The 12,120-nt window shown below is 36.9% G+C and overlaps 1 protein-coding gene across 1 annotated transcript in view; it reads right to left on the bottom strand.

Moving 5' to 3' along the window:
* rargb (retinoic acid receptor, gamma b) overlaps window positions 1–11,518 on the bottom strand; it is a 39,546-nt gene extending 28,028 nt beyond the window's left edge. The window contains exons 1-2 of the mRNA XM_042733554.1: window positions 10,952–11,518; window positions 401–790 (exon numbers count right to left, since the gene is read on the bottom strand). Coding sequence (XP_042589488.1) covers window positions 401–557 — 157 coding nt within the window. The 5' untranslated portion in view covers window positions 558–790; window positions 10,952–11,518. The remainder of the gene's footprint in view (window positions 1–400; window positions 791–10,951) is intronic.
* Window positions 11,519–12,120: the final 602 nt, after the last annotated feature.

Genomic DNA, 12,120 nt, shown 5'->3' with positions numbered 1-12,120 from the left:
TCCTTTTAAAAAAGTAATATATGGATAATTTAAGTGTGTAGATAATATTTTTGAGAGAAGTATTTTCATGCACTTTTATTTGAACAACAATACAATAAAAACAATGAAATTGTGAATTATTACAATTTAAAATAACTTATTTCTATGTGAATATAATGTAAAATGTTATTTATTCCTGTGATTTAAAGATGTTTTTTTTTCCTTTGCCATCACAGGAATAAAGTACATATATAATATTTATTAAAATAGAAAACAGTTATTTTCAATTGTAATAATATTTAACACACACTCACAAAAAAAAAAAACACACACAAAAAAAAAAAACATAAGGGCAACATAAGAAAAGAACACACTATTAGCTCCAGTTTTATTCATAAAATGATATTATTCTGCTACTTACACAGAGCTGCCATCTCTTTGGGAAGGTCCGCTCCAAATCGTCCAAATAAGCTCCCATTGGCCAGAAGATCAAAGGGGGAGTGGTTTCGCATTGAACTGAAGGCAAAGGGGTAGAACCCTGTCATATGACTCATAGGCCTCTCCCTATTGGTTGCCATTTTGATGATGGCAGTCCTCCAAAATCCAAAACTGTCCTATGGTCCTTTCGTTGAGATGTTAAATTACCACTTCTCTACCTTTTCACTTTGACACTTTTTATAAAAAGGAATTCTCTTACTAAGCTGTGTGCAATAATCGTAAATCCATTATAAACATTTGCACAGCACTGATCTGAATGGAAGGTGATCTCAGCAAGTGATCCAGAATTGACGCACAGTAATCCAACAGATGCCTGCAGAAAAACACAAGAGGAAAAAAATAGCATTTAAAAATAATCCAACCCCTATGCACTATTAACAACAGTTTAGCACAAGAGGTCAAATCAATAATTTCTCATAAAATTGGTCAGGATCCAACTGGTGAGGCAACGTCAGACAGAAGAATGTTATCAACATATAAAGAAAAATAATGCAGAATTTGAACTGTCTGCATCTGACAGCTATGAGATCACTATCTTCTATGTCAGAGTAAAAAAATATAATTTTCTTCAAAAAAATATACCCTCTACAGTTGTGTCTTAGTTTACTTATTTTTTGCTCAGTCTTTACGCACTAAGTAATGTGCATTTGATGTCTGGAAAAACAACAAAAAAAAAATCTGACCATTCAGATTGAAACACACACATTTCCAAGAACCTAAAACTGCAGTCTGATTTCAGACCACATATGAATGTGGTTTGGTTTGGGTTTGTATAAGCCAGATTTCATGTGGTTTTCTGCTGTAAGGTCTGTAAACAACTAAATAGGTTTGAGCCGGATAAGCCAAAAAAAATAAAAATAATAATAATCCTGCCTGTCTGGGCAAAGATCTTTTTACAAATAATCTATCCTGAATTGGTGAACAGTTTAGCCAGGTCCGTCAAATCAGTTGTCACATTTCACGTAAATGGCATGCTTTTAAGAAATGACAAGAAATACCTGAAACTTTGAGTTCTAATCATTTTGTGTGCATATTTCTTCAGGTAAGACATTTTACCTTGAAGACATCTGAGATATAAAAGACACAGCATCATAATCAAACAGTCATGACGCCATTTGCTTTAGTGAGAACCACTGTGAAAGAAACTGAGATCCAACAAACAGATGAAATGAGGGGGAGAAACAGAGCGAGTCTCTTGTTGGGCATTCATTTGAACGGCCTCCAAGCCATGAAGTGATTCCAGGCGATGCCATATGATTTAAATCAGAGACACAGCTCAATAAAGCTGCCTCTGTTCTACTGCCACATGCCCAGGGTGGAGGGCACCCAGCGCTCGCTTAACCCCCTCCTTCTGCCTCCATCAGGACTTGATGGAAAGTTCCAGAGCACAAACCCATAAATGGTGAAGCTGACTTTCCATATCTTCATGCAGATTACAAATACAAGTTTTCTTAACTGACACACATGACTGTAATGGATTGCATTTTTAAAGAATCATGTTTACATTCAAAGAGCTGTTTTGCACATTTGAAATGTATTATAGTAAGGAGTTTCCATTGGCATTGTTTCATTTCACAGGTACATTACCTGGTACCTTTTGTCACGATTTATAAAGTGCACTCCTTTTAATCTACTTATAAGTGGACTATTCTCTCTCTATCTTTGTCTGTCTCTTAGCCTGCATGGTTCTTTCTTTTAATTGCAGTCTGTTGCTCTGTAAGGCTGTGTTCATTTGGAGCAGGGCTGCAGTAAACTGTTCCACATGTGAGGACTGTGCAGAATGGCCATGTTTCAGAACGCATCAACAATCAGTCCCACTCTGATCATGCACACACAAACACTGAACTACATTCAAATACACCTCACTGTCCCGTGTACTTACTGACTGACATGTATATGACCTTTTTTTTTTCATTTCATTTTACTTTATTATTTTATTTATTTATTTATTTAAGTTCCAAATTCTCCAGAACTGAATTTCTTATATTTTCTAAATCCCTCCCTTTTTGACTCGCTGTCCTTTGAAAATCCCCCTTCTTGACATGTTTTCGTCCTCAGCGGTTTCTTCATCTCATTCAAGATGACAGTTTTCAAGATGTTTTCAACAAAGCGATGAGAAGAACAATCAAAAAAAAGCAGAACAGGATGAAAGAAAACAGTGATGTTTTAGAAAAAAGCAGAAACATGCAAGGTGAAAAAGAAAAGTAAAGAAAAGAAAAGAAAAGAAAAGAAAAGAAAAGAAAAGAAAAGAAAAGAAAAGAAAAGAAAGGTTATAGGACTTTGCATGCAAAAGCTTTGTGTGGGAATGTATTAAGAGTACAGAAAATCAAACAGAATCATTATTAAGTACTTAGAAGTAAAAAGTGATCAAAATGAGAACAAAACTGTAAACAAAAGTGGAAAATGCAAAGCCAGGAATGAAACATTCCTCTATTGTGCAGAAGTTTCTCATTAATTAGACACACATTGGGCATAAGTATAAGTCTGTTTGTGTGTGTTTTAAGTGTGTGTGTGTGTGTGTGTGTTTGTGTTAGGGGTGAATGAGGCCTTGCAGCATATAAAAAGCAATGGTTTTATTTCACCCAGTAAAACGGTGCAATAACAAGCAGTTATACAGGAGAATTGCCTATATGGGTTAATGACAAAGTGTACCCAGCATTCACCCAGAGCGTACCATATACAGTATTAATATATATGTATACACACATTCTTTAAATAGCATTTGAAGAAGACATCACCAATTTTATGCACACATTTGTTTTTATAGAATAATTGCGGGACCTTTGTTGATTTTATATTAAATTATTTATATTATTAAACTTATTATATTTGTTATACTGTATCATGACTGTAACCAACCTCTAAACATAATTACGTTTTTACTAAATATTTTTAGCTCCTTCATTAAGCCATTTTCCAACCACATTCAGTACAATTATTAAATTAAAATAAAATTGAAATAAAACTATTAAAGAAATAGTTCACCCAAAAATGTTATTCAAAACATTGGAGATATTTAGCATTACATAACTTTCTCACTATTGGATCAATGTAGTGAATGGGTGCCATCTGAATGAGAGTCCAAACAGTTGATGAAAACATCACAAAAATCCACAAAAGTAATCCAGTTAACACACGAAAAGCTGCATTTATCCCAAAATATCTTTTGCTCCAGTGAAAAAGTCCATCCCCATCATCTCTCACATCAAAGTCCACCTACATATTTGTTAAAAACTGTTTTGGACAGTGCTTGATCTGATTCAGATGAGAAGTCCTTTTCACTGGAGGAAATGTTATTATGGTATTTTAGTCAGACACGGTGGTTTGAAGTTAAAACGTTTTAATAATGGATTTGTTTCTTACAAACATGCAAGGTTTTTTTTTTTTTTTTTTTTTTTTTTTTTTTTTTGATGGACTGGAGTGATTACTTGTGGATTATTGTGATGTTTTTATCAGCTGTTTGGACTCTCATTCTGACGGCACCCATTCACTGCAGAGCATCCATTTCTGAGACAGTGATGTAATGCAACATTTCACCAAATGAATTAATTCGTTAAGGTCCATTACCCATGCTTAGCATCTAGTTTCTATATTTCTTTCATCCAACCCATGTCCCTAGCCTCCAGATGGACACATGCTGCAGGGCAGTATGTCTGCTCTCTCCTGTGGCCCTCCGCAGGGTGCGCACCTTTACACTGTCAACAAAAGCGCCTGTGTGTGCCCTGCCTCAATGCTGCATTTATATGACAGCGTTTGCCTGGTCTGGGTCTGCTCTCATTTACCAGCGTGAACAGAGGGAGGGGGTATAAAGAGAGGAGGTAATGAGGTAATGCCCACAAACTTTCTATGATGCAATATTGGGAAATATTTATCTCATGTGGGTAGCACAAAGACAGCATAAACACAGTCAATGCTGAAGGTCATGTTTCTAAATAATCAATGGATCTCATCAAATTTTTCAATATATGAACCCTGTCACATACATATGTGTGTGTGTGTGTGTGTGTGTGTGTGTGTGTGTGTGTGTGTGTGTGTGTGTGTGTGTGTGTGTGTGTGCACCCTTTCAATCTTAAGTCCCATTTTCTCCCATTCTTGTTAATTTGCTATTTTATGTGTGTAACTACATATCACCCATAAAATAGCAAATAAACAAGAATGAACAAATACATTTTTATTGTTTTGAGGTGCAAAACTGTTCTGCCACTTAGTAGTATTTAGCCAAAACGGACAGGATGCCAACATGGACAGGTGGCATGGCATGTCCTCATCGCAGAAAACTATTGACAAAAACTAAAGCTAAAAGAAACTAGGCGACTTTATGTTACCAAGTTTACTATGCTTTCTATACTACTACTACTTCTGAAACGTGCCATTGCCATATGTAAATATTGTTGGCATGAGAAATGCTTGTGATGTTCATTTGTAATCCACTTTGGATAGGAGTATCTAAATGACCAACGGTAAGTGTGATGTCCAGTGAGCACAACCTGACTTTAAGGTAACATTGGTTCAAATGATAAATATCCTCTTTTGTGGTAAACAGATTTTTGTGAATATTTTGTTTATATCACATAAAAACCCCTCTATTTTGGTGGTTGCCATCCTGAAAACTGTTGATCTATCAAAATCTGTCTATTTTTTTGTTTGAGCATCCTGACCAGTTCAACGCAGCAACACAGGCTCAACCAATGGCGTGAATTTGAGGCGGGACTTTCTGTTTGGCTGACCAATTAAAGACATGGGGAATGTCCAGGAAACTTGTGTGAATAGAATGATGTTATTTTATTCATTTATTTATGCATGCAGTTGTGTTTGGTGACACTATTAGCGCTTCAGCTTTAAGTCTACTGAAGCCGAATGAGATTAAAATGCTGTCATAACAGTGACATGCTCTTTGAATGCAAACCAAAAACTACACAACGCAGAACCCATTTTAATGACTGTAAATTGCTCTAAGTCCTCATAGTAACACCTTAATTTATGACTTTGTGTAGGAACATCCAATTAGCAGTAAAAAGGAAATTTTGGACCCGGTCAGACACATCTAGTGTGTAATGAAAGAGTGCAGTTTTCCTGGCCAACAAAACACACAGTCTTCTCTAGACTCATGAACTCGTAAACTGCATGTGTTAATTTACCTTCTGTAGAATATTTTCAAAGAAAGGCAATATTATGACATTATAACACTATATGTAATAGCCTGGCACAGAATGGCATAAATTCATCAAAGTAAACTTGTCAGTAAATGAACAGTTCTGTATTCATGAAGTGCTCTCTTTGGATTTGAACAGTGCTGCTTGGGCACTACAATTCAACACCAAATGAGTTGTTCATGTTAAACAAGGTCTTTATGTCACTATGAACGTGGATTTTAAAAAGGTCTGCCTCAGCACCTGGTCACGGCCATGTGTGACAAAAGCTGACTTTGCTCCAGGTTCGAGAGAGCTTGTCTTTGATGCGTGCTAATGAATGAGGTTTGGCACCTCCAACAAGAGCCCTGCAGTTCCCCAAAGAAACGACGAACAGCCGCAAAGGCAAAACATGTCTGGAAAAACATGAACTAAGAGGGAATAATTACGTTGCTGAAATATGAGCCATAAATCAAGGTGCCTTGAGGGAGGTTGTGAACTTCAAACCAAAGGATGTGGTGCATTAAAACACAGACATATTAACACACATATGCAAGGCAGGGATTTTCACATGCATGCCTACGGGCTCAGCAAATACAGATGGCCATTATTGTACACAAGCGTGCATGTGTCAAAACTGAGACTCAGAGTCACATATTTCACATTTAAATGTCCATGCACACAGGTGTGAGACAGCTCACAAATGTTCACACATGTGCATGCACATTTTAGGCTCTATTCACAGCATGCGTACACTTTAAGGCTTTAAATTTTACACTTAAAGCAAACTAAAACATACAGATGCAGGTAATGGCTTAAGTTTCCATCCTCTAATAAACTGGAACACAAGACTTCCCTCCCTCCAAAATATTTTTATGAGTGCGGTCACTGTTGGTGCACAATAACTTCAATTTATGAACGTCATTATGTCGTTGGCTGTGTAGTAAAAAGTGGTCAGAATATTCGTAAATATTCATAATGGCCTCAATATTGCATACAGTTAGTTGACACCAGTAAGGGGCTCTTTTTTAAGTCCTGGTACAGCGAACAGGCTCATCAAAATCATAGCCCAACCAAATATTCAAAATTCTGTTACTATTTACTCATCCTCATGTAGTTACAATAAAAAAGTGTTTTTTCGCCTTTACACTTAAAGTTAACAGTGCACAAGTTAAAGAGCATGTTTTGGACCCAACAAAAATTCTTTAAAGCATCTTCTTTTGTGTTAACTGAAAAAAAGGAAAGCCATACAGGCTTGAAACAACATGATGGTGAGTAAGTGGACCTGAAACGCACTCTTCAAAAGTATGTAAATGCACATGCTTCTGGCTTTGCTATAGGGGTGCTACAATAGGTACTAACATCACCTGTCTTCTACATTCAGTTTACTCTTTCAAGGTAATTTTCTCACTTTAGAGCAAGACCAGCAGTCTAATTTCAATTCTGAAATGCACAATCCACATCCGGATCTTTGAATAATCATTCAGCATTTATAAAATGCTTGTATTATAGAAATTTCTGACACAGATGACAACTTCTTTGACTAGGAACCACACAATGGTGCCGTTATATTGACCAGATTCTGTTGGTTGACCCCAGTAGTTGAAAGGTCCCGGCTGTAGTCACCTTTTAGTGCCTGGAGCAACGAGTGTGGGTCAGAGGTCATGTCTAATTGAGATTGTGCCCAGGTACTAAATATAGTTTTAAAAAAAGAGAACATCAGGACAGTTTTTACCTCATGAGCATATCATCTGTTATGTCTCAACCCAACACATTTCTCTAATAACCCGCATGCAAACTGTTTTTAAAATTCCAAATGGTTTGAGTCACTCCCTTTGTTCTTTTTTCGGTATCTCCACAAACTTTTGTATGTTTCCTTTACTCTATTTCTCACCATCTTTCTCACAAATAATCAATCTAAATGCACTGCGGATGCGGCAGCAGTAAAGTATTAACACGGGCCCGGTGCAGACTGCCAGCACATATGGAGAACACTTCTACACAACTTCTGCATGAATTATGTAGCTCCTTTCCATCTGCAGTGAACTTCACTATTGTATTACCTGCTCAGTTTCCTCTGTCAGGTGCACAGGATGTGAAACAAAATATATAAAACAATGGATTCCTATGCTGCTGATTTAGATAACTATAGGTAAATGTGTGTCTTACGTGACACGGACAGAAGTAAAAGAAAGGGGCTGATGGAAGCTGCTCAGAACTGGCAGACAAGCAGAGACGGTGAGAAGTCGAGAGACAGACAGCATTCTCTGCCTGAAGGAACTGTCATTCACAAAAAGCTGAGAACAATAAGGAATGGAGGGAGGTGCAGTTAAAGTATTTAATAGAGAGTGCTCTCTCGCTTTCTCTCTGTCAATCACACACAAACACTGCACCGGTGCAAACAGGAGCAATGCGTTTAAAGTGCAGCTAGACTAGACGAACAATGCCAGCCTGACAGGTGAGACGAGCCCAGCTCAAGACATCATGCTGACAGATTGACTGATGAGCTATAAATCACACATGCATGCCCTAATTATTGTGCTTGTGCATCTCATGAACACAGTTTAAAAGAACCATTCAGTTTACAAACTATTTTAAGGTGTGTTTATCAGTATAAATCATTTCCATACTGCAAACAATTGCTCTGTCGATCAGGATTGATGGTGTTTATTTATGAACATGGATGCATTTAATCTCAGCTCAGCCATATGATGATGGTTTCAGGGCCTGGCTTTTAACTTAAATCACAACGTAAATAATTATTTTTAGGAAACATATTCACACATTTAAGCTAATGATGCATATAAGCCTAACGAGTTTTCACACACACACACACACACACACACACACACACACAGAGAGAGAGAGAGAGAGAGAAAGAGACAAGTACACAAGCAAACCTCTATCTTTCAAAGACAATTGTTTATATTGACCTTGATAACCAAAGTGTCTGCATAATCACCATAGTAACTACAATTGTTGTAATTATACTGTAGAATGAAAAAAAATTCTTAAGATGCTTTTGCAATCTTTCTGTCAATTTGCCTAGTTTTATTGCAACTATAGCATTTTATGTACAGTCAGGTCTTGATGATTTTGCTTGAATCTTGAATATTTTTATTGTACATACTGTATGCCCCATTAACACATGGCATACAAATACCTGATATTATATATCGTTTGTGGCCTGTGGTCAACAAAGATTTTTTTCAGTTGTTTTTGAGCAGGTCTAAATATATACATACAGTATCTGGCGAGTCCCTTACATATTACTAATGAAATGTGTGTTAGCCAAATAAATGCAGCGCAACAGGCTGTGACAAGAATAATCTGTGAGCTAAAACCTACTTCATGCTTTTGGAGATCATTAAATATGTGGGTGGTACTTGATATGACATTGTTCTGATCAGAGGTTGCTGTTTCAAAACTTGGGAAATTTAGTGGAGATCGCAATCATGTATTATTCATTCAAACAAATTCCTTGGAAACAAATAAATAAATAAAAAACAGATGCAAAAAAGACAATTCTCGGCATACAGTAAGACTACAGAGATATGAGGACAGCATAGCTGATAAAGGTTTGACATTAGAGGTCTCTTCTAAGGCTACGTTTACATGACAACGGTGAAGTCAAAAATAGAAAAGATCTTCCCTTGTGTTTTTAAAAAGTTTCACGTATACACAACAAAGTTATCAAAATGATTCACATTTACACATATCCGCGAAAATGTCCAAAAATGCTGTATTACGTATGCCAGGCCAGTAGTTTGCGCTGTCACCTTGTTAGTAAACAGTACCTGTAGGGAAGTGACGATTATATGTTTTATATGATGCGTCTCCGCTGTTGATTGTAATATTGGTGAAGTACATCCACACTTTGCTGAAGAAGCGTTAGCAAACTCTTAAACAGCAAATACAGTTCCATGTACTCCGCCATTGTTTGTGTATTGCTTTGTTTGTTTGTTTAGGAGAAACAATTAAAAGTGATCTAAATTCTGATCTTTCCATTGGGAGGTGGTCTGAATGAACTTTCCTGACCGCTCTATACAAAACACACAACATATTTCCAGTAAGGAAGCAAGAGCAATCTCAACACAAACATTTAATCACTCACGATATTCAAAACAGCGGATTTAAATATTTCCATTGTATTTGGATAATTACGTGATTGAGGTGTTAACAGAACCTTCAGCAAAGCTATTGACAATCTCACACCTGTCCACTTGTGATATTAATGCATCTAATAATAAAACATAATAACAACCCTAATCACTACAGTTGACTCATTTGCTGCTCTTTCGTTTAAAAAGACATCAAGCAAAGAAAGGAAAAAAATAACCATGTTTTCTTATAGCAACTACCCAGAATATTTATACATGAATCTGTGCATGTAAGAGTATGATTGGGAATATTGCGTCATTACGGCAACAGTCAAATCGAAATATGACATTCATCAGAAGCCTATTGTTCTGTAGTGGATATAGTCAGTGTGTGTAAAGGTTAAGCAAACATTTGACAAATTTAGAAGAGACAAACAGTTCTTGCTTTGATAAGACACAAATCACCACCTGACTGCTTTGACCAGATGATGCGATTTATTTTACACTGGCAACAAATCTTCATGTCTTCAGATATTTCCTGACCAAATTGTTTTTTAAATCCTTCCTCAAAACCTTATCACTTGCTCAGTGAAACACCATGTAAACAAGTCACCTCATGTCTGCAGAAAAGTTGAAAAAAAATATTCCTGTCATAAAATAAAGTTTAACCACAACATCTGAATTGTTTCATTCTATAGTAACGAGCCCCAAATAAGCACTGTTTGGTGTATCAGTGAAGTTCTGAGAACTTCAGCAGTCTGTCATTTCCTAGCAACAGGTTGAAGCTGTTTCTGTTGATTTCATCAATGTCTGAACATGATGATCTTGATAAGACGTTTTCTGCTGACAGCTGCCAGTTCACCTCACTGACATGTAACATCCAATCCAGCCACACTTAATGGCACACAAAAACATTACACACGCACAATCCAGGCAAATTCATGGAGGAGAAAAAAAAACATTTTTACAACTCTTTTCATTCAATATATCTAACCTTATCATAAGTTCAATGTCATCAAAAGAAAATCCCAAACTACGACACATACAGATCTGTCTGCAGGAATAACCTGTACAACACACATTTATTCTTGCTCTAACATGTCTTTCACATTCACTGTCTCTTTCGTTTTCATGAGTAGGGCTTTATTGTGGGGGGAAAAGCTGTAAATGAAATTAAAACTCTTCTGAAACTTTCTAAACGTATTTCTTTGTGGTCTGTTAAAGCATGGTGGAGATCAGACTTACCTGATATAGTGATTGAAGGTCTGGAGGGAAAGCTTGAACTGAGCGTATGAGAGCAGCTCGGTTGACTTGTATAAGTCAGATGTGTCTCTCTGTGTGAATAAAGAAGCCTGTTGCATTCCGCCTTTTCTCTTTCACTCCCCCCTCCACCACCACTCCCTCTACCTCCTCATTCGCTCTCTGGCATTCTTGCCCTCCCTCTTTCAATCAAACTTTCTCTGCCATGCATGTCTTCTTTACAGCCGTTGTAGTTTTGCGTACAGTAAAGCGTCCCCCTGTAGTTGCTCTCTCTCTTTGTGTTTTCTGTCGTTTTCTGTCTTTCTCTCAGAAAGCACTGAACTCTTTGATTCATAAATACAGCCCTGGTCACGTGATGCGATACTTCAAATATACAGGGCTTTTTTTAGAAACCACAGAATGCCTTTAGGGATGGAAAATCAGGGCCAGAAAGCTTAAGTTTCACTCTCTCTGCCCCCTTCACTGCTTTAGCTCTATCCTGCTATACGTCTCCTCCTATAGCATCTCTTCAGCCCCTCTCAGTTACCACCCGCCTTCTTCTGGGTGTCAGTTTCTACATCCTATTATCCTTCCATCTCCTTCCACATTTGCTCGTCAAACTGCTTGCTCTGCTTTTTTCTTCCCCCTAATTATTTTCCCTCCGTTTGCTCTCATGCCATCACGGTTTCTTTTGTCTATTGTCTTCCTTTAGTCAGGTTTTTTTCATACCTTTCATGTTTCTACTAGATATTGTGAATATTGTATTTCTCAAAAAATCTCATGTCATTCTTTCCACCGAATTACACTCTTAAAAATAAAGGTTCCAAATAGGGTTTTTTTTTTTCTTTTTTTTTCTTTCTCCATAGAAGAACAATTTTCGGTTCCCCAAATAACTTTTTAGTCCCAGTCTGTAGAACGCACGGGTCTAAATTGTGATGTCAAGTCAAGTCAAGTCACCTTTATTTATATAGCGCTTTTAACAATACAGATTGTGTCAAAGCGGCTGAACAACATTAAATAGGAAAATAATGTGTCAATAATGCAAAATGACAATAATAAACACAAATTTTTCAGTTAAAGGCAGTTCATCATTGAATTCAGTGATGTCATCATCCAGCTCAGTTCAGTTTAAATAGTATCCGTGCAATCAAGTCAACGATATCACTGGAAATGAA

This window comes from Cyprinus carpio, chromosome B11, assembly GCF_018340385.1.
Source record: "Cyprinus carpio isolate SPL01 chromosome B11, ASM1834038v1, whole genome shotgun sequence".
Classification (NCBI taxonomy): Eukaryota; Metazoa; Chordata; class Actinopteri; order Cypriniformes; family Cyprinidae; genus Cyprinus; species Cyprinus carpio.
Note: the sequence above shows the minus strand (reverse complement) of the source record. Positions and strands in the feature narration are given on the sequence as shown.